General features: G+C 38.4%; 2 protein-coding genes and 1 long non-coding RNA gene across 4 annotated transcripts; 1 reads left to right on the forward strand and 2 right to left on the reverse strand.

Annotated features, from left to right (window-relative positions):
- Positions 1-1,725: 1,725 nt before the first annotated feature.
- On the reverse strand, positions 1,726-4,775 carry ASNSD1 (asparagine synthetase domain containing 1; the record flags this gene model as incomplete). Its single annotated transcript, XM_081143447.1, has 3 exons — positions 1,726-2,117; positions 2,842-3,023; positions 3,315-4,775. 3 exons carry the CDS (start codon positions 4,773-4,775, stop codon positions 1,832-1,834), a joined length of 1,929 nt encoding a protein of 642 aa, XP_080999573.1. The 3' UTR covers positions 1,726-1,831.
- ASDURF (ASNSD1 upstream open reading frame) lies at positions 1,726-8,585 on the reverse strand. Its single transcript, XM_081143448.1, has 7 exons — positions 8,347-8,585; positions 6,752-6,805; positions 5,484-5,559; positions 4,755-4,867; positions 3,315-3,739; positions 2,842-3,023; positions 1,726-2,117 (listed from the first exon to the last, which is right to left on the reverse strand). Exons 1-4 carry the CDS (start codon positions 8,440-8,442, stop codon positions 4,797-4,799), a joined length of 297 nt encoding a protein of 98 aa, XP_080999574.1. The 5' UTR covers positions 8,443-8,585; the 3' UTR covers positions 1,726-2,117; positions 2,842-3,023; positions 3,315-3,739; positions 4,755-4,796.
- Positions 8,586-8,672: 87 nt separating this feature from the next.
- Positions 8,673-25,703, forward strand: LOC308559920. 2 transcript variants are annotated; one of them, XR_013999219.1, is made up of 4 exons: positions 8,673-8,782; positions 17,839-17,909; positions 19,048-19,150; positions 25,593-25,703. It is a non-coding gene; the product is annotated as an uncharacterized lncRNA (long non-coding RNA). The 2 variants fall into 2 exon arrangements; XR_013999220.1 differs by lacking the exon at positions 8,673-8,782 and adding an exon at positions 12,274-12,338.
- The last annotated feature ends 1,217 nt before the right edge of the window (positions 25,704-26,920 follow it).

A 26,920-nucleotide genomic window follows, 5' to 3' on the forward strand; every position in this document is an offset into this window, starting at 1 on the left:
TTATGGGATTAATTACCAAGAAGCCTGAAAACAATCAGGCCCTCTGGGGATTAAAGAAAAAACCAACAAACAAAAGCAAACATGCATACAGAGTATCCTGCTGGAGCAATGACCTGGAGATTCCCTAGAGGTTCAACCAATTAAATTAATACACATAAAGCTCACACAATAGTGCCTGGCACATAGCATATTTTAAAAATGATACCTGTTTTCAGTATTGAACTGTATTATTATAAAAATTATTATTATATTCAACTCTAGGCTGCTGGGCAAACCTCTTAGTTTACCCACTCCCAATATGAGCAACATCAAATTAGTGCTCAGTACCACAGACACTTGAAGTTGCTTGCCTTTAGGTGGAGATGAAAGCTAATCACATAATATCTAAATCTGGTTTGAACATTGCATTCACCAAGGAATAAATTCAGGGCATGTGAAAGTCTTTGACAGACATATATAGTTCAGGGCATATGAGTCTTTGACAGATACATATATATATACATATACATAGATATACATATATGTGTGTGTATATATATAATCTCCTAATATTTCTATGATTAAAAGAATCAAAATATGGCCATATTCAGAAAGCATGTCAGCCCTAATTTGGGACAGATCCCCTAGTGACCTTGTATGGGGGTCATACCTGACCTGGTGGGTGGGTATTACCACATTGGAGTGGAGTCAATCAGGTGAAAAGGTGGAGAGGGCGAGTGTGGATGGGAGGCAAGAGATGACAAGTAAAGGAAGATGGAGGACCAGGGATGTGCATTTTAAATTGGTATAGGCTGGAATATTTTAAATGATAGGAAGGATCCAACAATGAAGAGGCTAAAAATGTTGGAGAGGAGTATAAAGTTCCTGAAGGGCAGGAAGGGTTGACATATAGAGAACAGGGGGAGGCACAGCCTTTTTGATGGGTGGATTGACACATTTCCCTTTCTAAGGGCAAGAAGAGAGAAAAAGATAGGTGTACCTACAGGTGAGTTAGAAGTTCTGGTGTTAGAAAGTGGAGGCAGTCCTCGGCCTGATGACTGAGCTCTCTGTGAAAAGCCCAGGTCAGGAGTTGAAAAGGGGATAAAGAGAGGGAGGTAGAGATTTGTGGGACAGGAGAATGTTTAAAACAGTCTTCGAAAGTTCTGAGTGGGATACTGAGTTGCCTAGAGATGTAACAGAGGAACCAAGCATTGCTCAGGAGTGTGAACCTCAAGCAAAGTGTTTAGCTTCTCTAAACCTTTGTTCACCTGTCAAATAGGGTCCCTGTAAACCAGGGGTGGGGAATGTCTGGCCCACTAGTCCTATAAGGCCAGCAAAATCATTTGGTCTGGCCCTACCACAGCAACTGCAGGCAGGACTCAAAATTCAATGAACCTAGGAGCTTTTTTCCTAGCCTATTTTTAAGTCGATAATTTTGTATGGCTCTCAAGTAATGTTATAAATATCCAAATGGCTGTTGGCAGAAAAAAAGTTCCCCGTCCCTGCTGTAGACCATGTAGTAAACCATGACCAGACAACAAATTCAGTTATTTTTGGATGTAGCTACCATGAAAAGAGTCAGTAAAAGCAGCTTTTTTCAGTGTTGCTGGTGGGACATTACTATGTAAGAGTTCAAAACAATGTTAATATCACAGTTTAAAATATACAAGTTGTTCTTTCAAGCATAATTGTTCTTTCTAGATTGTTAATTTGACTAAATTGGTTATATTAAACTGCACAGTTAAGTAAAAATTCACACAAACTTTAAAACGACCACATTATACAATAACAGAACAGTGGTGTTTTATTTTTATATAACATTATTTAGTAAATGTTATTACAGTGTGAAATACTATGTTTCAATCTCCTTTTCCAGAGAAAGGTTTCCTAAGGAAATGGCCTGGAGCCTTCTGCATGTATCAGACGCCTTTTCCTTATTATTTTCCATTTTTGCAATCCTGGATCCAAACTGCATGGCCCGTTTGGGCAGAAGAGCACAGGTTGTAAGACCAAGTTCCACTGCTGCAAGACGCAAAATTAGTTTTTCACCAATGCCACGGGGTAAAGTCAAGTCTGCCTTTTCCCAGACTGGTAGGGAATTTAGAAAGGAGACAACATTTTCATCCAGGAAAGGAAATCTAAAATAAATAGATAAATACAAACACTATAAAAAATAAAATCAATCTGTTATGATTACTTCTTTTGCATTTTACTCAATATGTTAAAATTTACAGTATAAAATTAATTTCTGAGGGTACTATTTTTCTCAATTAAAAATATTCTGGTTGTTTACATAATTTTGCAGCTAAACTCTAATCACATTAAAAAAGTATTTCACATCATGTGAGTAATTTTAATATGTATGCTACAAAATAAATAAATTTTGCCTCAATAAATAAATTAGTTCTCTGGTGTCAAGCAATAAATTTCAAATTGTTTCACAAGATATATTTGGGAATGTCTTAAAAATAAGCATGGTCTTAAGTCAATTATTCAATTTCTATCTGGTCTTTATCATGTCTAAAGAAACTGAACTTTAAGGATATGAAACCGATATAGAAGGGCTCTACAATCCTGAACTTGTGAGACATTTGCTTATGGTAAAACTTTACGTATCAAACATTTTAATTACATTTAAACCATTTAAATTGACATAATATAACAAAGTATTAGATTTTTTAAAAAAAACTGTTCTTTTGGCACATTTTCCTTTGCTGCTGTGTTTGCTACATAAAGCCAAGATATTATAGTTGCTATGGTTAGTCATTTGAACAGTCTCCAAAGAAAAAAGCAACCTAAAAATCTCTTTTTACAGTTCATTATTTTTACAAAATTATATAATACTCAGAGGACTGGTGTTACCTTGCTTCTTTTCCATGATCACCAATAACTCTGTCATCACGACCAAGATTTCTGGAAGAAATTCGACCCAGTTCCATCTCAATCTCCTTACTCAGTCCTTCCAGCCCGTGCATCTGAAAGCGGACACGGTGGCGAGAATAGCCTGCGAGTTGCTCATCTGCACCAATCCCAGTAAGAACTACCTATGAAGGTTTAAAGAAATCCACATAAAGATGTCAACTACCATACAGTAAAGGAAATGAGATAAAAGCAGAGCTTAAAAAATTATAACCTCAAAGATTACATTTTCAGAGAAAAACCACAAGGCAAAGTAAAAAAATAATAAAATATGCCTCATCTTCAAAGTCATATACATTGTATTATAGTTTAAATGCAACTAAAATATGCTACATTTTTACAACCTAAAGGCCAAAAGCTTTAAGGGCCAAGACTAGGTCTCAGAAATCCTTCCGAGCAGAAATACTGCGCCGTACCTTTGCATTGCTCTGATAGGACTTCACTTCATCCTGGGTCACTAACCAACCATTTCCTCTAGAAGCAAACCAGACTGCACAGCCAATGCTATCATCCAACACTGTATCCAAGGGCTGAACTAAGTGGCATATTTGAGTTCTTCTTAAGTGTTGCAGTTCTTCCAGAGAAACATTAATTTCAACAAAATTCCAAATCCGGGAAGGGTTAGCAGCTTGTAGTTCCTTTAGTCCTGCTCTTCCTGTGATTCTGTCTGGTACACTGAATTGTTTATCAGGACTGTCAGCAGCAGCAGCAGTAGCATTTTGAGAAGAGTCTTCAGAAGATATTTCACAATTTTTCTGTTTTCTCCTTTTTTTGTTGTAACTAGTTGGTATGGTCTTTTCTTTGGTCATGAAAGCCACATTAAGAAGATCAATTGGTTCATCTAAAGGAATATGACGGTCAGCAAGGGTTGCAATAACCATGGAATCAATACCCCCAGAAAACAGTATTGCAACATTTGCTTTCCTATCACAAGTTTTCAAAGCTTCACTTGGTGAAAGGTATTCATCCCTAGGTAAACACAAGACTCGTCTCTTGACTGCAATACTCAGGACATCAATGAACTGCTGAACTACTTCCTTCACATGTCCATCAGTAAGAAAGACCTGAAGTGTCTCTCTTGTAGGTGGGACACTAGAAATATTACTGCAATGAATATCAAATGGAGCTTGTGGCAGCATCATATTTAAAGGAACAATAGGTTCTTTTAGATACAGTTTGGCTTCATTTGCTACCACTGATACAAACGCTGGCAGGTTTGCTGAAATCTGAGTCAGGCTATCAACATATTCTTTGATAACATTCTCCTTAGAAATGTATTTCCAAGGATACAATTTTAAAACCACAGATTTGGAAATGGAAGTAGATTTGAGATCAATTCTGAAAATTCCAGATGCTGGAACTTCTTGCCATTGACTGGCCACTTCAGATGTTTGGGCGCCAACTGAAGCAAGGCAGAAACTCTTACCCAAATTACTAAAACGCCAAAGCAAGCTACGGCGACCAAAAAAATCCCTACCGAACCATAAATGATGACTAGATGCTTGATAATATATAAAAGACCAAGGACCCTGAACTTCTGAGAAGAGTGACAAAATATCAGATTCGTTTTTACAAGACGAAAGATAATTAAATATTATTTGAGTATCATTCTCTTCAGCTTCAACCTTTATTCCACTGAAGACTTCTCCATTCCACAGGAACACATTGCCTCTTTCATCTTCCATAGGCTGGGCAGTCAAAACACCTCTTAAGTGAAGGACATGACCAGAAAATAAACACTGGTAGTTAACATTCGACTTTAACAAGTGTTTACTACTATCGGGCCCCCGTCGTTTAAGATTACACAGTAAATCTTCTTTCAAATCTTTGCTGAAATGTTCAATGGAAAAGCTTACAGAACAACAAATGCCACACATTGTTATGTGAAATCAAGTTGACTATTTCTTGATTTTGGTCTTCTCTGAGTTTTCTATTTCTTGGTACTCTTTTTTCAGCTCATCCAATATATCTGTAGGAGGAGGGGAGATGAATATTAAATAAAATAAAAATTCTTGGACGTTTACCTAGTAATTCACAGGATGACAATTACCAAGATTAAACCATTTGAGTATAATGCAGTGTGTTAGTGCCAATAACAACTTACAGCAGGCTTCTCATGATGAATGTTTATCTTTTAGGAAAATAGTTTCTGTATACTAAATGCTTATTGTGGCCCAGGCACTGGACTATGCACTTTATATATACCATCTATTTAAGTCCCACTGGACTTTGGAGGCTCAAAGTAATTCATGCAAAGCCACAAAGGTTTCAGAAAGTGGTAAAGTAGTATTTCATTTCTAGATCTCTCTCAAGCTCTAAAGCATATGTTAATAATTAGTGCTGTCTAACACACCTTATGTATTTTTGATTTTATCTTTACCATAAACTCATCTTTGGAAGGCTAACTTGAAGAAAACCGAACTACTGCATTAATTTTATTAACAGGTATACCACCATCCAATCTTTATATACATATTTAAACATTCAGATATAGCTAGTATAATTTAGGTGCTACCATGAACTTCTACATAAAGCCTACAAAAGACTTTCTGTGCATTTCCATAAGATATACCAGAAAAACTTACTTTTGCTTTCAGAAAGCATTTCTGTTCGGTCAGCAAGAAAGAATATGTTGCTGTTCTGCTGCTGCTTATATACTTTCTGCAAAACATAATTTAGGCTAATATTATGATTTGATCTAAAAAAGCAGCAGATGTCAAAACTCTGAACCCTATTACTACTTATTCTTGAATTTCAGTAACATGTTCAGAACAGTATCTTAGCACAGAGAGAAACAAAAGCTACTCATTATCCTGCCATTGCTACCATGAACATGGAGGTGAAACTTTTCTCTCTCTGCATATACCACAATATCATTTTTCTTTAACAAAGAAAGGCTCCTATAGCTACAGATGTATAACTTGCTTTTATCAATGAACTTATATTGAGAATTTTCTTATTAATGTGTTCTTTTACAACATTACTGTATGGGTATAACAAATTACAGTTTATTTGGTCAGTCCTCAAGTTTTAGATATTTAAGGTGCTACCAACTTCTAACTATTATAAATCAATGTTGCGATGAAGTTCTTTGTAACTGAACTTCTGTGCTGGGTCAAAGTGTTACATACCTTTAAAGTTTTGACACATTCTGCCAATTTGCCCTCTAGAAAGTCTGTATCAATTGTGCCTTAACCTCTAATTTTCCACAAGTGACAATATCAGAAATGTTTAACCTGTCAGTTATCAAATAACCTATAAAATGCTTAAGAGGGTTCAAAATCATTTCTTCCTGAACTTTAAAATGTAATTTTTTGACACATGAAGCAGCAGCTTGCCTGTTTATGAATACATTAATGGAAATGGCATTAAGTAGCCATGTTAAATATTTGGAATAATTATGTAAGAAAATGTGGTGGTGGGAAGGGAAGCAATTTATTCTTTTTGTTTTTCAACAATTATCCATTTTCACTAAAAAAAAATAAAAATCAAATTTAAATACAAAAATATCAGTAGTAATTACAGCTCCAAGGTATCAATACAATTAGCAGCACTGGTTCAAAGGTAATATGAATTTCATATATGGGGAAAAGATAGTATCAACTATGATGAATATATAGATATTGGTATATTTATATTTTCTCTTGAACTGCAAAAATTAAGATAAGTACATCTATATTTAGATAGATATCTACGTATTATCTATATATACACATATACACAATCTTGGACACTTCACTTTTGTAATTTAAAAAGATGCTGAAATATTATAAATCTGATATAAAATTCTTATAACTTTAATATATAGTTAACAAGATATAATCAAACCCTTCCGCATACTTTAATAACTCACCCTGTTCTTCTTCAGGTTAGAAAGTTCATCCACAACAATTTTTTGTTCTTTAATCTATTGAAATAAAAAAAAACCTTCTTAAATCAGAGGTTCTCAAAGTTTGCTCAGTGGGGGCCCATTAAAAGTAAAGATGGGATAACGGGTTATAATGTACTAACTGTCCAGTCTGTGAACACAGATTCTTTTCAGCAGCAGTCTGTGTGAGGGTGTAGGTGTGGAAAAGTTGGAAACAGTGGTGAGACGGGGTTTGGTATTGGTGATCAGCTTTCATGCAAGGGTCGTAGTTACTACACAAGGTTTATACCCTTTACTTAAAATAGACAATGATTTCTTTTATGTTTTAGCACTTTAAAATAAAGAATAGCAAATGGAAGGAGGGGTGGGCTACTCTTCTTTCCCCCGAATACCAATGCTTTTCATGATTTATGTACTAAGTGGTACAGCGGGGCATTCAGAACAAGCAAATAGCACTAAGTGCCCTGCCTGGAGCAGTAAAACCTGTCACCTTCCCTCTCTGTATGTCAAAGAACAGGACGGTGCTGGCACTGCTGGAGGAGGCGTCACTTTTTATTAGTGCAAGAGACTGCTCAACTAAGTGGAAACTAAGCTTTTTTCCTAACTCTTTTCAGTAATGCTAGTTATTTTGTGAACATGATTGATTACATAGAGTCACCAGTGCCTCTGAAACCAGGCTTGTCATCTTTGTCCCTCCTCGCGCACCTCAGGGACCTGTCATCAGTGCAGTGGTCGCTATGGTGGTAACCAAAGTGGGCTGTGCCTGGTTTGAAAATTCGCCCCACCCACGAGCGTGCCCTTCCGTCTCCCCAGCTAACCGTAACTCACTACACTGAATTCCAGCACCCAACTTGCACAACCTTGAAACTAGCGTTTGAACGATGCTTCCCCATTCATTGTAGAAACGGCAGGTACACCCACCTTTCGCTTTACTTCAAACCAGGGAACTGACACAGAGGGATTAGAGACTTGCCCAAGATATAACGATTCGTTTAAGACAAAACCACAAAGGATCCAGGTCACCTAATACCCGGAAGCCTATAACCATTCCCAGCTCCAGCGCGTCTTTAAAGGTTTTGTCTGTCAGCGGCGGGTAAGATCTATATTAAATTGGCTTCCCTTTCCCCCTTATGGGTGGAAGTATGACGACCAGACGCGTGCCGTAGGGTCGCCGCTCGGCTGAAACGGAGAAGCGGTTGTTCGGAGGTAACGCGGGACGCGAGGCCCGCTGGAGGCGCCGGCAGGGGTCCCGGGCGCAGGCCGGCGGCGGCGGCGGCGAGGGGCAGGCTGGTCCAGGCGCCTCCGTGAACCGAGCTCGCGACTGCAGGGGCGGCGCTGACATTCTCGGAGGCGGTGACACCGGCAGCGGATCCAGGTGGGAGGTATTTCTAAAAGTTCAATCCCACCCGAGTCTCCGCCCGCTGCCAGGTGGGTCTAATTTCGGGGCCGGTTTCAGGGCCCCCCTTAACTGTAGCTGCCCAGCGCTAAGGAGACAAGGCGGCCGGCAAGGCCGAGCCCGCGCCCGCTGCCGCGCGGACAGTCTCGGGCCCGGCGGCCCCTCCGCGGAGCCCCACGCTCACCTTGCTGCTGAGGTCCTCTCGGGGCGGGGCCGCACTGTCGGCAGGCAGCGGACCCGCGCCGTCCTCGGGGCGCGCCTCCCGGAAGGGCCTCTCCATGGAGCGGGCCGCCCGCCGCCAGCGCCGCGGGGCCCGGCCGGCAGCCCCCGGACTCGGCGGGGCGCGCTCGCAGCTCCACACACCCACCGCCCCTTCCCGCGAGACCTGCCAGCAGCGTCCGCGCGCTCGCTGGAGCGCCTGCGCAGTTCAGGCCCGGCGGGGGGGGAGGGGAGGGGAGCAGTGCCGCGCGTGCGCGCAGATGCGGAGGGCGCGCGGGCGGAGCGGCGCGTTGGAACCTGAGGTCCGCGAGCGGTCCCCTAGCGGATCCCGGGAAGAAGCGCTTTGGTGGCCTCTGCTCTTCCTCGCCGCCGGTGGCCTGAGCTAGATGCGCCCCCCGCTGGTAGGTACAAGGAACAGAGGCTCGGTAGAAATACAACTTAATAGTAAATGTCTCGGCGAAGATAGGAAGCTAGCCCAGGTTTCACTAAGAGAGACACTGGGAAGCAGAGCTGTGCAGGCTTAGGCAAGTGTTTGTTAACTCGTTATTAGGGTTAAAAGGTAAATGGACGGTGTCCAGTTAAATAGGCATTTCAGATAAACGAATAACGTTTTCGAATAGGCGTGCCCCACACAATATGTGCAATATCACTCCTGTGGGAAAAATGATCCAAAACTTGGAAACAGACGAGAGATTACTGGCTGTTTTTCAGCTTTTTTGGGGCTTGACTTTCTAAGGACTGGACTCTTACAATTCTGTAGGGGCTGAAGTTAACCTGTAGATTTTTGTCTGGCAGAAATGAAAATAATTTCTATTTGGTGGTCCACATAACCCCTCAGGTTATAACTGATTGTTCTGTAAAACAGTCAGTTTTGCATCGAACCCTGCAGGCCTAGGCTAACGTTCCGCATATAGGCCTAGCTCCTCATAGATTCTTTGAATCGGTCTTAGCATTTATCTGTAACCTCATTAATTAATGAGTTGAATAAATTTTGGCATATATTCATTTTATATTTGCATGAGAGACGTGATTTCATATTTTTAAAACAATATAACACTGGAAATCTCTCTGTATGCGCCCCCCGCTGGTAGGTACAAGGAACAGAGGCTCAGTAGAAATACAACTTACAGTAAATGTCTAGGCGAAGATAGGAAGCTAGCCCAGGTTTGAGAGAGACACTGGGGAGCAGAGCTGTACAGGCTTAGGAAAGTTAAAGCTAATCTTTAATTTTTTAAAATTGATTTTAAGGAAAGAGAGGAAAGGGGAGAGAGAAACATCGATTTGTTGTTCCACTTACGCATTCTCACATGTGCCCTGACTGGGGATTGAACCCACAACCTTGGTGTATTGGGACAACACTCTAACCAACTGAGCTACCCGATCAGAGCTGTTGTAATTTTTTTTTTTAATATATTTTTATTGATTTCAGAGAGAGGAAGGGAGAGGGAAAGAGAAACATCAATGATGAGAGAGCATCATCAGAGAATCATCTATTGCCTGCCTCCTGCACACTCCCTACTGGGGATTGAGCCCGCAATCCGGGCATGTGCCCTGACCAGGAATCGAACCATCACCTCCAGGTTCATGGGTGGACTCTCAACCACGGAGCCACACTGGCCAGGCAATCTATTTTTACTACCAAATGAAATAATTGAAAATGTAATGTATAGTGTTAATTTTTCTGCTTGGTAATGAAAATATGATGAAACACTTAGGCAACTATTATAATGAACTCTCACAAACACTCAAAAGCAATTAGGGATGATTAATCCAACAACACAAAGTTATATGCTTTTATTCTTGGCATTTGAACATGTGTAGATGAATGACAACAACTAAATTTATTGAGAACTTACCACGATAGACCAAGCACTGATTTAAGAACTTTACATATTTTAATTCAATTCTTTTTTCTTTTTAAATTACAGTTGACGTTTAATATTTTATATATTAGTTTCAGGTGTACAGCATAATGGTTAGACAATTATAGAATTTACAAAGTAATTCTAGTTCCCACCTGGCACCATGCATAGTTATTACAATATTATTGACTGTATTTCCTTTGCTGTACTTGACATCCCCATGACTATTTTGTAACTACCAACTTCTTAATTCCTTCACCCTTTTCACTCAGCCACCCACTCCCCCTCCCATTTGGCAACCCACAGTTTGTTCTATGTATTTATGAGTCTGTTTCTGTTTTGTTTGTTCATTTATTTTGTTGTTTATTTTTATTCCACATATAAGTGAAATTATATGGTATTTGTATTTCTCTGACTTATTTCACTTATCATAATACCTTCTAGGTCCATCCATGTTGTTGCAAATGATAAAGTTTTAATCTTTTTATGGCCCAGTATTATTCCATTGTATACATACCCTACATCTTTATCCCCTTGTTTATTGATGGACACTTTCTTGGGTTGCTTCCATATCTCGGCTGTTGTAAATAAGGCTGCAGTGAATGTATGGGTGCATATATCTTTTTGAATCAGTGTTTTGGCTTTTTTGGGGTATATACCCAGAGTGGAATTACTGGGTCATAAGTTGGTTCTATTTTTAACTTTACGAGGAATCTCATACTGTTTTCCATATTGGCTACACCAATTTGCAATCTCACCAACAGTACATAAGGGTTCTCTTTTTCCCACATCCTCACCAACACTTATTGTTTGTTGATTTATTGATCATAGCCATTCTGACAGGTGTGTAACTCAATTCTTGTAACAAGGCTATGAGGGGTAAGTGCACTCAGTATTACCCCATTTTACAGATGAGGACACAGAGGGGTTGGTTAATTTACCTAACATTATGCAGTTGGTAAGTGGCAAAGCTGCCATATGAACTGAGGCAGCCTGGTCCCAGGACTTATACTCCTGATTTGCTAGTCCAAGATTTACTGCCTATTGTCTTTGGAATTCAACTAAAAACAAGTAATAAAACTACATGAGGAAGGCCTGGTTGGGAGGAGCTAGGAAGCAGTTAAATTATTTCTGGATGCCTTCTCTCTTTTCTCCTTTTTACTTCTTACTCCACCAGATGAAGAAGGAAACATAGTTTTCACATGGTTTCTGGGAAGGTTGCTAAATGTTCAAATGGGATAATTGGTACTAGACAAGTATACTTAAAAGTGAATATATTTAAAACAAAAAGAGAAATTTTATAGTAGATATTTAAATAAACAGCTTTAAATTATGTTATTTAAAAAATAAAACTGTTATGAAAATAAATTCATATTATTTTATATTTTAAAAAATTTAGGTTATATGGCTACCATTCCATTGTTTTTAGAATGAACAAAGAATGAATTATGTCAGGTTTTGAGGCACAAGAAAAAAAGCAAAACAATATCTGAGAGCCTGATTTGACATTTTTCATTTCACATTTGATTTACTTGACATGATCAAAGAGGGCCAATTTTTCAAATATGTTTGAGAACTTCATTCTTCATCAATTTTCTCAAAATTGACTCCAAATATTTTGATATTCAAAGCATTTTTCTTGACTCACCTTTGTAATATATATGAGCCTTTCTGATTTTCTCTTTAGTCAAAGTGATTCATGAAACATCACTTTGCAGCTTTGCAACATTAGTAATATTACTTTGCAGTTTATTTTAATTTTGTATATTTACACTGGATGTTTCCAACATCACCACTACAGAGACTAACCCTTCATGATTGAGGATGAGTGCTAGCTTTCAAGGGGACAAGGAGGGTAAGAGATGTTTGAGGGACAAATTTTATAGTCGTTAGGTCATTGTTGCATGATTGTGGGATATGAAGGTTTTTCCTTACCTACTCAACATGATTTCTGTGGGACTTCACAAATAAAAAAATATACCTTATTCTTTTGTTTTTCTATCAAACTACAGAAACAAGATTATATTTTGGCGAGAATCAAATGACATGGAAGAGTACACAGGAAAAACCTATCCTTATTTCCTTTCCCTACTAGGTATTTAAAACATTTATTTTTATTATTTTATTTTATTTTTATTTTATTTTATTTTACTTTATTTTATTTTATTTTATTTTATTTTATTTTATTTTATTTTATTTTATTTTATTTTATTTTATTTTATTTTATATATCTTTATTGATTTCAGAGAGAGGAAAGGAGAGGGAGAGAGAAAGAGAGAGATAGAAACATCAAATGATGAGAGAGTCATTGATCAAGCCGACAACCCAGGCATGTGCCCAGACCAGGAATTGAACCCTGATCGTCTGGATCCTAGGTCGACGCTCAACTGCTGAGCCACGCCCGGCCGGGCAAAACATTTATTTTTAAAATAGGAACACTGAAATGGTATCATTTAGAAATTCAAATTAAGAGACTAAAAATGACAGCAACAAAACCAAAAGCAAGTAGGAACAGAGATTTAGTGAAGATAAAATTTGAAATTGTGAAATAGATTTTAAAAAATTAATAAAAAGTAAATAAAACAAAAAGCTAGATTCTTGGAAAAGATAGTAAGCCTGATTAAAGAAAAGGAAAAAGGTTAAAAATATAAATTTGGGGATGTAAAAGGGAATATGAACATAGACATGAAAGAAATCAAAGAAACCTTTTAAGATAATATTATTTGTAATTCAGTGGCAATAAATTTAAAATCTAGAGAAAACAACTTCTGGCAAAATGTAAATGAACAAAGGTGACCCAAGGAAAGAAAGAAAACTGAAAAAGACTTATAAATATAGAAGAAATGGAAAAGATTGATGAAGAAATACTTTTTAAAAAGCTACCAGGCCTGAGTGATTTTTACTGCTGACTTTTTTCTAATCTACAAAGAATGGACAATTACTGTATTTGAACAAGACTGATTCATAAAATAGATAATAATAAATAAATTATGGGAAGACTCCTAATTTATGAAGCTAGCATGGTTTAAATACCAAACCCTGATAAAAAGTACCGCCCCCCCCAACCCTTATGAATACAGATGGAAATATTTAGCGAAAATATTAACAAATTGAACCCATCACCAAACTGGAAGAAGATCATAGCAAAGTAGAATTTATTACAGGGTTATAAGGATAACTTCCCCTGTTGCTGACCTAGATGACCACTCAATAAAGCAAAAATGTTAATAGAAAAAGAGCAATAAGCAACAGTGTCCAGAGGTTTAAAGCAAGTAATTAAAGTAATTCCTGTAATACACTCACAACAAAGAATTACTCTGGATAAAGTGCAATTACGTTAGATTCACCAAGGATATTCATAACATTTGCCTATAGTAAATAAACTAAAATTTACTATTTAGTAACAGATGAGCCTTTATAAGCCATATAACCATGTAATGATATCAATAGATGTTAAAATCCAGCCCTTTAGGAAAAGAATGTATGGGGTGGAGCAAAAGTAGGTTTATAGTTGTGGGTACACAAAACACAGAGTTTATTCTTGTATTAATATTTATTAATTATTGTATTCCATATGAACAACTGTAAACCTACTTTTGCCCCACCCTGTAATAGTACATTTCAGAAAGTACATTTCAGTTTTAAGCTTTAACTAGATTATAACCAAAATAAATAAGACTGCTTTGAAAAAAAAAATTGGTAATGGCTTTAATATAAATTTCATAAAGGCAAAGTTAATATTTTTTATTAACATATATTTGCATTTTAGGGAATTTTTAACAGTTTTTTTTTACCTTGATCAAATATTCAATTTAGATCTGAAAATTAAGAAAATATCCCCATTCAGATGTAATACTATTTAAGTTTGAATATGAGAAAAACGTGATGAAAGTATTTTGTTTTTCATTTAGAACTGAATGGAAGTCCCTCAGACATTAAGGTGATAACTTAAGCCCTCTAATGATTATTTCCTAGTACAATGCCAGGCACCTATGAGGCACAAATATTTGTTGAATTCAACTGGAATTCGTTTTGCAGCCATTGAAAACCATTTCACAATTTTGTTCATTGAACTGTTCTATGATAAAAGGTTAATAAGCAAATAGTCCTGGGCCCTGGTATCATCTCTGTACTAATAAGCTATGTGACCTTGGGCAAATATTTAAATTCCTTGGCCTATTTGAGCGGTGACTAGTAAATTCTCAGCATGTGTTCTCTAGGACTTGTGATCCACTTTTTTTCTTTTGATAGTTGAATGAATGCTTTTATCAATGTTGGATGACTTTAGGAACTTAAATTATAAAGGCCTGAAATGCTAGCCAACCAACAAACAACCTTAGTAGCCACATTAAAAAAGTAAACAGAAACAAGGTAAAATTAATTTTAATAATATATTTTATTTAACTTAGTATATCCAAACATCATTTCACCATGTCATTGATATAAACATAATTAATGAGATATTTTACATTCTTTTTATACTTTCTTCAAAATTCATTATGTGTTTTATAGGACATCTCAATTAAGACTTGGCATATTTCAAGAGCTCAACTGGCACATGTATGTAGTGGCTGACTTTATTGGTTAGTGCAGTTCTAGGCCTACTGCTTTAATAAAATAATACAAAAGAGTATTTGCCATTATTGTATGAAGTCTAACATAATAGCCCAACAAACTTTAAGATAATTCTCAAACACATCAGGGAATATCACGAAAGTTTCTTTTTCTTGATTTGTAAAATGGGTGGATTGGATAAGATGATCTGTGAGAGCTCTTCCATTTCTAATATTAATGCTTTGGTTCTGTCAAAGGGCCTTGCATGGAGGGGCCATTAGCATTGTTGTATGTTGTGTGTAGGTAAAATATGTATGCCTTGGCTCATGCCATAAATCCTTGAGGCAGAAACTATTTTTGGAAAGAAGGAAAAATGAAAAAAAAAAAAAGAGAAAATAAATTGGGGGGGGGGGGGAGAAGTGGAGGGGAGAGAGAAAGGAAGGGAGGAAGGAAATAGGGTAAATGGAGAAGAGTCCATTCTCAGAAATGCCAATCTCCCTTAGGTTTATTGGTAATTATTTCTGGTATCAGTGAACTTTCAAACAGAAGGCTTAGCTGTTGGGTGCAGTGCTCTTTTAAACTACAAAGTACATTTTAAAAGCAGATCCTGTCCTGAGAACCCCTTAGACTGTGGACTTATTTACATGTGGCATAGGCCGAACAGACCTTGGGCTTTGTGATCATAGCCCTGTAAACTATAAAGTTCACATCACCATGGGAATGACCAAGCACAAAATCTGCAGTGTGCTCCCTGGATTTTCATGTTCAATGATATTTAAAAGGTGTGATGTTAGTGCAAATATATTTCGACTTGTAAAGTTTATTTTTAAGATTTAAGTGAAATCTCTTAGTGGCTTAAGAGGTACTCTCTGTTGAATCCCACTTTCTTAGAACAAAGTACAGGCTAGTCCATTTACAGAGGAATTTCTAGTTTCTAGGTTGAATTGGGAGTTAAACCTTCAGAGTGTAGAAAAGAGAAAGAGTATACTTACTATGATCAATAATAGGGATTTTCAGGGTAGTTTTCAGGGCACTTGAACTAAAATTCAGGCCCTGATCATACCTGGTTGCATTTGTTGGACTGCGAGTCATTGGAACAAAGTGAATCTATTGCCCCAGCACCTACCATAAGTCCCTGACACATGGTAGATGATTTCATCCATCTTTGATGACTTCCATTGCCATCTATATGCTGACAACTCTCAGTCTGTAACTTTGGTCCAGGTCTCTCTTTTAAGTTCTAGTCCCATTTTAATTAAGACCTCACTTAGTTGACTCACTGATGTTTCACGCTCACTGAGTCCCAGATTGAACTCATGCTTCCCACTGAAGCTGTTCCTCCCCTGGGCTTCTTTATCTCAGTAAATGGTATAGCCATCCACCCAGTTACTCAAGTTTGAAACCCTGACTCATGAGTTCTTCGAACTCCCACATCCCATCCTCCCATAGTCCATCAATCACCATGCCCTTTTGAGTTTCCTTAGATGGTCATTTTGAATCTATTTACCTTTCTCCATTTCTGCTCACACCACTTTAGTTCATCATGTTTCCCCTGATTGCTGTGATAATCTGTTTTCCTTGTACCCACTCAGGCATCTCTGACTCCAAGCACTGTGGGGACTTCAGAATATAGAAATCAGATCACTTCAGCAACCCGCTTAAAATATTCAGTGCTCTTAGAATACATTCTAAACTCTCCTACATGGCCCTCCACTTGTGCCACTTTCCCCTTCGCTTACCAGTTCCAGCCTTTTTGGTCTTTCTTCTGTTCCTGGTACATTCAAGCTCTTTCCACCTCAGTTCCTTCTAACATGCTGTTCACCCTGACCCCACACATACACTTAATTCCAATTAACTTATCAGGTTTCACCTTAACTCTCACTTCGCCCTACAAGCCCTTTATGCATTCTTGTAGCTCTCTGTATGCCATTGTGATCCTAATCACATTTGTAACGTTTACACAATGTTTATTTTTCCACATGGGCTTGGACTGTGTCTCTCATCTATTGCAGTATCACCAACAACTAGCACAGGGGCTGATAGATAGCAGGCACTCAACAATAAATACTACTTGAAATATTGAAGGAGTGGATAGGTATGCTCCTATCTTTGATTTGATTAACAGCTGTGCTGTTGCTATTCATATCTGAGCCTACAGATTTTAAAATACTTTATTATATTCCTGAATATTTTTGCATGGTATTAATAACTCATAAGAGTATTTAAAAGTTATTCAGTCTCTTTCCTACATGAACACTGAATACCTAACAGAGATGTTATCGAAAAAAATGTGGAATAAAAAAGGGGATATATATTTTTACATATGCCAAATATGTCTGGAGTTGACATAAGAATTAAAAAAAAATGGTAGTTATTAAATCAGAGTTATTTTAGAACTGGGATGCATCTTAAAAATCACCCAGTTCACTTGATTTTAACCTTTTATACTATATAATCACTTGGTTCAATTAAATCAGAATCTCTGGAGAATGTATATTTTAAAAACTCCTGATGTGATTCTAATGTGTATCCATGAACTAGAACTACTACTGATCTGGCCCAACCCTCCCTTTTTCTATAACAGAGAAATCAAAACTCAGAATTCTTAAATGACTTATTTAAGGTCACATGGCAAATTTCTATATTAGTGGTCTATTTAGTAGAACATACTTTCTTATATTAATAGCTAGAAAAATGGAAATTGATAAGGAAGAATGCTGTTAAACCCCTGAAAGTCAATTTTCTTTGTCTAGGATGCCTAATTTCTGATTGGCAATTGAGCCTGAATATCTCATTAGATCAGCTGGTAAAATATTACCCAGTATCTTAGATTAATGTTTCCTTGACTGATCTTATCATAAGAATCATCCTCGATGCTAGCTAAGCATTCCAATTCCTAGGCCCGTATCCTGAATATTTTGATGCAGTAGGTCTGGAGCAGGGACCAGGAACCAGAATGTTTTATAAGCACTCAAGTGATCTTATCCTCAGTTATATTTGGGAACCATAGGCTTAGATGATGTCATAATTTCCATTTCCAGAGACGCCAGTTAAAGAGGCCATAAAGAGCTAACTTCAGCATGGTGATTTGGGTTTACTCCCAAGGAAGAAGGTCAGTATCAAAGACCATGATGCAGAGGTAAGTCAAGGTGTGCTGATAAGAAACGGAGACCAAGAGTCTTGAGAGCTAAGGGCCAACAGAGGGCTCAGGCTCAAAATGAGTTGGCAGAAAGCAGGTGTGCTGGCTATGGTGTCTCCTAATAGCAGTGAACCATATGAGGTGATCTCATGTAGGGTGGAGCCCAGATATAAAGATAAGATCAAAGCGCACATTCCTGTGTGCACTGCCTCTATTCCTACAGCAGCAGAAGGCTTTCATGGAGTCAGTTTGTAAAGACTCATTGAAGACCTTCTCTGAGCACAGGCCATAATTGTGAGATATGGTATCAGCATACAATAGAATTATAATCCACTTGGGCAAACATGAAACTGTAGCAGATACCAGATACTTAAATTAAGGTGCTAGGTGGTATAAGATAGACTGTCAGGACTGTGAACACCTTTAAATAAAACAGTCTTGATGAGGCTGCAATAGTCAGAGAATGTGTGTGGAGGGGCCTGAGCCTGAGACGGGCCTAAAAGAGTGGTTAGGATTTTGACAGAGAGGCATAGAGAAGGGAGGGCATTGCTCAACATGGAAGCCACAGGATGAGGAACACAGGGAAGCAAGGGTTCCCCTTAGCCAATTGGTAGAATAGCAAGGAGTGTGGCAGGGTGGAGAGGTAGAAGGGGGTGGGGGTCGGGGAGGGAAAGAGGGAGAGGTAGAGAGACACCATTACAAGGGGCAGAAAGAGAGAGAGAGCACTTCAAAGGTCTTGAATGTCAGCGAAATTTAAACTTGATGCTTCAGAAAATAAGGATTTATAAGTGCTTTTTCAGTGGGGCAGTAACTTGGTGTAGTTAATTACAGCTGGAGATTGGTCTGGCAGCAGGATGCTAAGTGAACTGTGGCGCAGGGAGAGCCCCTGAGCATTTTGGGCGTAGTCTCTATGAGGGTCAGTGATAAGGTGGAGTCTGTGGAAACAAAAAGGAGAAGATAAATGGAAGGGCATCCCTACTACTTAGAGAGGGACATGACACGCAAACTGAGGTACAGGAAGGAATTAAAGATAGGGCCTTGTATATTTTTAGTCCACCTTCTTGAGTGTGTTTTTAGAATAAAACCACTTTTGCTTGTTTACTCACTCCAGGTTGGATTTATCGAAACTCTGTTGCTCTGCCTAGAAATACTGTGACTTAAGGGTTATGAGCATGAGATACGGATTCCTGAGATCATCTCATGACTCTGCAGAGGTGAGGTTTGGCTTCACTGTTATCCTCCGAAGGTCCTCCAGTGAGCTCTACCTACAGGTAGTGCCTTTGTAGATAAGAAGTCAAGAAAGAGGCATGAAGAGTACCATCGCCGACAATTAGGGAGGTACAGTGCACAGTCAACACCATGGAGCCAGCTGAACCTGGGCAGGGTGAACAACCCTGGGCAAGTTGGCGGCATCTCTAAGTGGCCATTTCCTTACCTGTAAAATGGAGATAATACCATTGGCATACTACCTTGTCAGAGTATGTTTAGGAATAATAAAATATTTGTAAAGAGCTGAGTTTAGTGCAGTGGCTGAAAACTAGGGCTGATTTTGCTCCCATGATTGTCATAACTGGGGAGGTGCTTCTGGCTCTTAGTGGGTAGAGGCCAGGGATGTGCTAAACATCTTGCACTGCACATGACAACCCCCCACAACAAAGAATTATCTGGTCCAAAATGTCAATCATGCCAAGATTGAGAAACCCTGGTGTAATGCCTGACATAGAGTAGGCAATCAAGAATAGCCACAATTTTAAAAAAGTATGTTTTTATTGATTTTTAGAGAGAAGAGGAAGGGACAAGGCTAGAAACACTGATAAGAGAGAGAGAAACATCATCAATTGGCTGCCTCCTTCCCTCCCCCTACTGGGGATCAAGCCCACAACCTGGGCATATGCCCTGACCAAGAATCAAACCAGTGACCTCTTGGTTCCTAGGTCAACACTCAACCACTGAGCCACACCAACCAGGCAGGAATAGCCATGCTTTTTATAGTAATATGTATAAGACTATGCTAATGATATTGTATTTATTTTCTATTTGAATCCTTTCAGAAGTCCTGTGGAAGGTAGTTACTCTTATTACAGGTGAAGAAATTTATAGGTGAAGAAACCAGAAGTCTGAAAAGTACCTTTTCCAAGGACAGATAGCTGGTGCGTGGATCCAGGCATTCTGACTTTAGAGAGCTGTTTTTAACCACTATGCTCTACTGTCATCCAATAAATGATAGATATTATTGTTGATTTTACTGTTATGTAGAGAGAATATAAATTTCTGAGCCCAGTAATTAATTCAACAAATTGAGTGCCTATAAGCCAGGTCTGTTATGGTTACATAAGACAGACAACTAGTGAACTGCAGTGAACAAGTCAGCTTACAGGCATTGGCAAATTAAGCTTCTCTCTCTCTTTCTCTTTTCTGAATAGGTACAAGCCAAACCAAAGACCCATGATAATGACTTGTACAGCTATTATTCCAGTGAGAGATTTCTGAATGGTAGTCACAGTGCTGATAGTGGTACTGGGTGGAGCAAGATGTCAGTTTCTGCTCTCCCCAGGACTCTTGCCCAAATGCTGCTACTATACAGATGGCAGGACTGCCCACCACTGTTTCTTTTTAATCTAGCTTGCAGTTTCAGTGGCATAAGGAATGGAAAGTATTGGGAGCTTTCATGCCTAAAGCTAGGCAGTATTATGGAATCGTTAGGCAAGTTATATAAATGGAAAAATAAAGTCTTTGGTTTTACAGCCTGTATTTTGCATTAACAAGTGACGCTTGAGATTTTACTATTTTCTGGATCTCCAAATCTAGCTTCCTTTGATGACCTGTTAGGAAATCTCCAACTTGACTTTTATATTCATGATAATACCTACTTTTAGGTATTCACTTAAATTCATTATATTTTCTATTTGTGAAGCTACACCAGCCTAGAATTGTCAGTATTGTTGTGGTTTTGTTCTTACAATATCATGTGAAATAGAGTGAATCAGTGAGACACTACCTGATAGGAGACTGCCTGAGGTTGTTACAGAAATCTAGGCATAAATGATAAGGACTTGCATTAAGGTAATGGCTTGAAAAGCAGAGATAAAAGGGAAAAAATGGGGCAAAGGACCAAATCCAAAAGATGTTGAATAATACAAATCCATATGGTAGTTGGATGCTGAGGCTGAAGTAAAGACATTAAAATATAAGATAATAGGATTGTGAACCCAGGTGTTCAGAAGTTGGGTGATGTCAGTGAAAATAATACAGAAGTTCCCATATTATTATGAAAAAAGGATAAGCTCAATTTTTGAAATGTTAGACTTTGTATATCAAAGGGAAATCTAAGGGCAGATCACCTCTGGACAATCAATTTATGGTCAATAAGAAGCTAGAGACAGAGGCAAACATTTGCTTTTGTACTGTGTTGCTGTTGTGTCACTGGAAAAAAGTAGGGAGAGTTGGAGTATTGCTACTCTCCTCAGATTCTTGACATATTTCTGGGGTCTGGGTGACTAGTTAATCTTAGGTTCATAATTTAGAGTACTTTCACATTCTTGGTTTTGCTTTGATGTAGTTCCTTATTTTTAAACTACTCTAGTGTGCATTGCTAAGATGTTACAAAGGTTGGTAATCTTGTTGCTAAGTATCCAAGTTAGTCTTTCCAAAGTTATCCATTTATCAGCAATAATACTTTAATTAATGTTATTAATAATTCATTCAAATGTTTCTGAGTTGGAGTATGATGATTATTACCATCTAATTGTTTTAGCAGAGTTCAAATTGCTACTGATCAAATGTGGAACATGAAAACCTAGCCCTTCCCTTTTTCCTGGGACTGACAGTTACCTCGGTTCAGAGTACAATGTTTTGTGATTACTTTTTGAAGTTATACATTCCTAGAAGTTGACTAGGGAAGCAGTCATAGCTACATAAAAGCCCACCATAATTTGTAATTAGAGTAACTTTTTAAAAAATTATAGTTTCTTGAGGTAAAGGATTAGGTCAGAGTTTCTCAGCCTTGGCACTATGGATGTTTGGGCTGGATAATTCTGGGAGGGGGCTGTCCTGTACTTTGTAGGATGTTTAATAACATCCCTGGCCTCTGTCCACTAAATGCCAGTAGCAGTTCCATACCCAAAATTATGACAACAAAAAATGGCTTCAGACATTGCTGAATGTCCCTAGTTAAAACCACTTGCTTAAATTCTTCCATTTAGTTATTCACATTGCTAATTTTGAATGTGTTCTAAATCTTTCATGCTGTATGAAATAGCATGCCGCATATATGTCCTACACTGAGGATTTCCGAGATCCTGGCTCCTTAGATAGATGATGTGTCTGGTTTAAATGTGTGTGCTTCTAGAATGTGAGCCACAACTCAAGGCGGAATGGCATCTGGGAACAAGCGCACTGGAGACTTGCCTCACACTGTTGCTGTCCACTAAGGGTACAAAGAAGAATAAAATTGTCTCTGACCTCAAAGAACTCTCAGTCACGCAGAGGAGCCAGGCAGGGAAACAGTTATGCCATAAGGTGATGTAAATATTGAAGCTGAGGAATGGAAAAGGCAGTATGGCAGCTCGGAGGAAAGAATAACTAAGTCTACCTGAGGAAATCAGGGAAGGCTTTCCAGAGGAAACAAAGCTAGCACAGATTCTTAAGATGTGCAGGAACTTAGTAGACACAGCAACTTTAGGCAAAGGAAATGGCGTCTGCAGAAGCTCAGAGACATGGCTTCTGAGGCATGGTAAGCATGTTTGTGTGACTGGGATGGGGCAGGTGAGCAGTGGGGCGGGACAGGAGGCTGAGAATGTGGGCAAGGCCCAGCTGCTGGAGGCCTCGAATGCCTGGCTGAGATCTCCTAACGTTTTTTCCTGTTGACCATGAGAATCCCTTGAAGGATTTATAGGTAGGAATGCCCTATTCTCTGGGTAATCTAGCCAATATTGAGATATGTGTTTTATAATTGTGTTTACTGTTAAGACTCTGGGTGTGTGTATCTGTTCAGTTAAAAATAAATAGATGAGTGCCTGAAATAAATAATTCCTTGTGCTATAGGTGGGAGAAATAGAGCCAAAAAGACCTCAAGGAGGCTATAATTTATTAGGGAAGAAAGCCTAGTATATCTCAGAAGTCTCTATGTAGTGAGGAGATATCAGATAAGGAAGGATGATAGAGTCTCCGTGTCTGGGAAGGCGTCACAGGACTTGGATCACATTTGCCAGGTGGACAAAGGCTCAGTGACACCACCCTGAAGGGCAGCTCACCCTGGGGACAGAAAATTTACTCTTACCTAGAAAGAGTTCCCCTTCATGTTTTTGTTTTCATGAAATACGTGTCAGTTCAATTTATCATTTCAATTTAAAAGTTTAGACTACACGGATAAATTTAAAACTCATTCAGGTCTTTACTCAAAGATAAGTTTTTCATTGAGGATTTCCCTGACCACCCCCTTCTTTATTTCACCCTTTTCATGTTACTTTATCACTGTACCATAGACTGTGCTGCATATTTTATTAATTTGGTTTATCATCTTCCACCTCTAGAATGTAAACTCCATGTGGCAGGGATTTATGTCTATTTTGTTCACTGCTGTATCCCCACTGCCTAGTAGAGGGCCTGGCATATGGTATATTTCAATAAATGTTGAATAAATCAGTATAATTTTTAAAATTAATTAATGTTGACTTACCTAAAATTGAATTGTCTACCATATTATTAGCTATTAATGGAATTTTATTTAAAAAAAATATCTAGTCTTGGAAATGGTTTTATTGCCTTCGGTTTTATTCCATATTTTCCAAAGGAAATCAGTTGCTTAATTTTTTTCTATCTGGAGTCATACCTAAAATTCATAGATAATTTTATAATAACTCATTAATGTGGTACAAATTCTTTTATTTGAAGCTGTGAAGCCATTTTAGAAATTTCAGGACTAAGTAAATTATTTTGCAGTACATATTTTCAGAATCTATAAATATTTGACTTTCAATATGTCAAAATGTATTGAATCACTTTGGTTGAGGACCTATCTAGGGTTAATGTACACTTAGCTCTGTGGAAATCCTCATTTCCCTCCCTTCCTCCTTTCCCCCCCCTCCTTTTTTTCTTTGCTATATTGCAATGGAATTGTATTTAAGTTAGTGTTGAAGCAACAGAAATTTATTCTAGGTATAAAGGGGGATGAATTAAAGCCAAACTGACTTCAGTGTCTGTCTGTTGCTTCAAATTGAGAGAATACATTTGATTGGTATAGGTGGGGACGATGTTGGCTCTGACTTAATCAGCCATGTCAGGGAGGGGGCATCATATGGTCCTGAGATCATCTTTCCTATGGGGGGGCTATAGTTATAGCTGGTGAGTGAGCATGGGGCAGTGGGTAGGGAGAGGTGCCTAGAGTAAGCGCTCAGCTTGAATAGAGAAAGACTGTGTTTCCTTTCTAAGAACATTAAAAAATATTTTAAAGAACCATTACAATTAACAGGCAAAAAATTTTTGTTCTTTAATCTTTTTGCTGTTTCCTAGTGTTTGTGTTTAGTCTAGATAGCATAATCCTATTCATAAAAACTAAATTTCTGGACTGTCTCTCTGTCTCTGTCTCTTACTCTCTCTGTCTCTCCTCTTTTTTGGGTTGAGATCCCTGCTGAGGAAAAAGAAAGATAATATTTTGTTTTCTGCTTGGATATCTAAGGTCTAGATTTAAATCCAGAAGTTACTTTTATTTATTTATTTTTTGCTCAAAAATCAACAAACTTTGTCAAATGTTTTACATCATGAGAACCACAGTCAGATAGCTCCCTGTTGTCTCAGAGTATGAATGTGTTTTGAAATGCTATTTTAGTCAGTTTATTTTCATTGTTTGTTTCTATTTCCATCTCTTCCTCCCTGCCCCCACCCCTTAATGTTGTCTAGCAGTCTGTGTTCCATGTTAGCATTTCGATCCCTTTTCAAGTTAAAAAGATAAACAAACAGCAAGAGTAGCTTAAGCAAATGTCTGTAATGAAATCTGAGCTCTCCCTCACTAACAGGGAGGTAGATTCAAGTGACCACATGTTTGTTTTCATAATTCTCCAGATTTCTGTTGGAGACAAAGGCTGTGTCACTGCCCAACCAGAAAGCACTGCTTGGTCCAGCCTTATAAATTCCTGTGCAGAATGAAAACAGGAGACCAACGCAGTACTTCCTGCAGGGCCACACACACATCATTCATATGTGCCACAAATAAATATTAGCTTCTACTTTGTGTTAAGCTAGGTGCTGGGAATATAAGTGTGAGCAAGACAGGTAGCTGCCTTTGCCTCAAGTAGCATGTGATGCAGTTAAAAAGGTAGACAGGTGAACAGACAATGGTCTCCTGAAGTGCTAAATACTGTGACACAGAAAGTGCAGTTTGCTATGGGAGCACATAAGAGGAGCCTCAAACCAGAGGGGACTGTTTTCCCCTCTCACTGGCCTCCTCCTGATGGAGAGGAAAGAAAGACAACCGATACTGTTTTACCACCCTTTTCCCACTCTGCATACACAGAGTCCTATAGTCAGGCAGCCAAGGTTACTATGCACATACTCAAACACCCGTTGGAGCTCTTTTTAATCTCTTGAGAGAGAGAGGAAGGAAAGGTCTTTAGTCTGCGAACAAGGCCATTGAGAATGAAAACCTTTTCATTTATCCAGGTTGGTGAACAAGACCCAGCAGCCTCCCTACTGCCTCCTCCTCTGTCTACATAACTCCGAGCTGGCAGGTGAGCAAAGCCAGGGCCATCCTCCTTCCCAGCCCCTGGTCACCTCTGAGAAGCCAAAGTAGGCACTCAGTAAGGGCTGAAGAGGACTCCTTCCTTCCTCTAAGCCCAAACTTCTGAGATTCCCTAAACAACACCCATAGCACTCAGCTATTAGAACAACAAATACATGGAAAGGATGAATGCCCTTGATTATGAGAAATGGCAAACAGAGCCCGTCCTTTCCAGAGAATGTGGTATCATGTGGACTTATTCATTTTCTCTAACTTTAAGAAACATGTCTTTGATGAAATTTTCCTTCTCAGAGAAAAGACTTTCTTGCAAATTTGTGAAATGCATCCCTAAAGACAAATCATGAAATTGTGGGGAGGGCGGCCTGAGGAACCTGGCCTCCTTCATCTTTGCTGGCAGGCTTGCCTGGTGGGGGACATGGAATGGGGATGACCCAGCCACAGTGGCCAATTCATGATTCTGACATTTTTGTGATGATATATAGAAACATGGAAACCAAATACAAATATCCTACTGGATCATGTTCTGAATGGCAAAGAAAATACCTTCATTGACATAATTGTGTAAATTGACAAGATTTTAATAAAGACAACAGATAAAATTTTATACCAATGTTGGATTTATTGTAGTTTATGTACTGTATATATAGAAGAATTTCTTTCTTTTTTTATTTTAACTATATGGAAACGATAATATTTATAAGTAAAGAGCTTTGGTATATGTAACTTATCCTTAAATGTTTGAGAAAAATATATTTCTCTATCCATTCAAAGAGGGAAATCTGGGTCATGAAACTTTTCTTTAGGTTTTATATTACTCCTAAATTAAAACAATGGCCAGTTGACTGTCTCTCATCAAGAGGCACACACCATCTTTTAATTAATTAATTTTAATTTTTTGTTATGAAAAATTTCAAAATACACATCAGAGAAAAAATATAACTGATTCTTATGTACCCACTCCTGCCTTACAAATTATGTCCTTATGCCGTTTGTGACAAAAAACAACAACAGAGGAGCAGTCCAATTGAACTTCATGTCCCCCATCTCTTGGAAGCAGTGCTAAACCTCTTCAGGAAAAACTCTCCAGCCTTCTAGAGCTCTCCTATCCCTTCACCACTTGAGAAACACACTTTCTACATCAGATTTCCATAGCATTGGTGCCTGGCACTCAGTGAACTTTCAAGGCTCTGAGAAAGAGTCTGCCTTGCTCTCTAGTCAGCTCTGAGGTCTACTTTGAATGCATTTCCTT

Source organism: Miniopterus schreibersii, assembly GCF_964146895.1.
Source record: "Miniopterus schreibersii genome assembly, chromosome: 7".
Taxonomy (NCBI): Eukaryota; Metazoa; Chordata; class Mammalia; order Chiroptera; family Miniopteridae; genus Miniopterus; species Miniopterus schreibersii.

Excerpts from the sequence above, each read along its gene's own strand:
- ASDURF (XM_081143448.1), bottom strand. The coding sequence starts at position 8,442 with ATGGAGAGGCCCTTCCGGGAGGCGCGCCCCGAGGACGGCGCGGGTCCG. Across the intron at positions 6,806-8,346 it reads GAGAGGACCTCAGCAGCAAG|ATTAAAGAACAAAAAATTGT; the intron begins GTGAGCGTGGGG and ends TTATTTCAATAG. Across the intron at positions 5,560-6,751 it reads CTAACCTGAAGAAGAACAGG|AAAGTATATAAGCAGCAGCA; the intron begins GTGAGTTATTAA and ends TATGTTTTGCAG.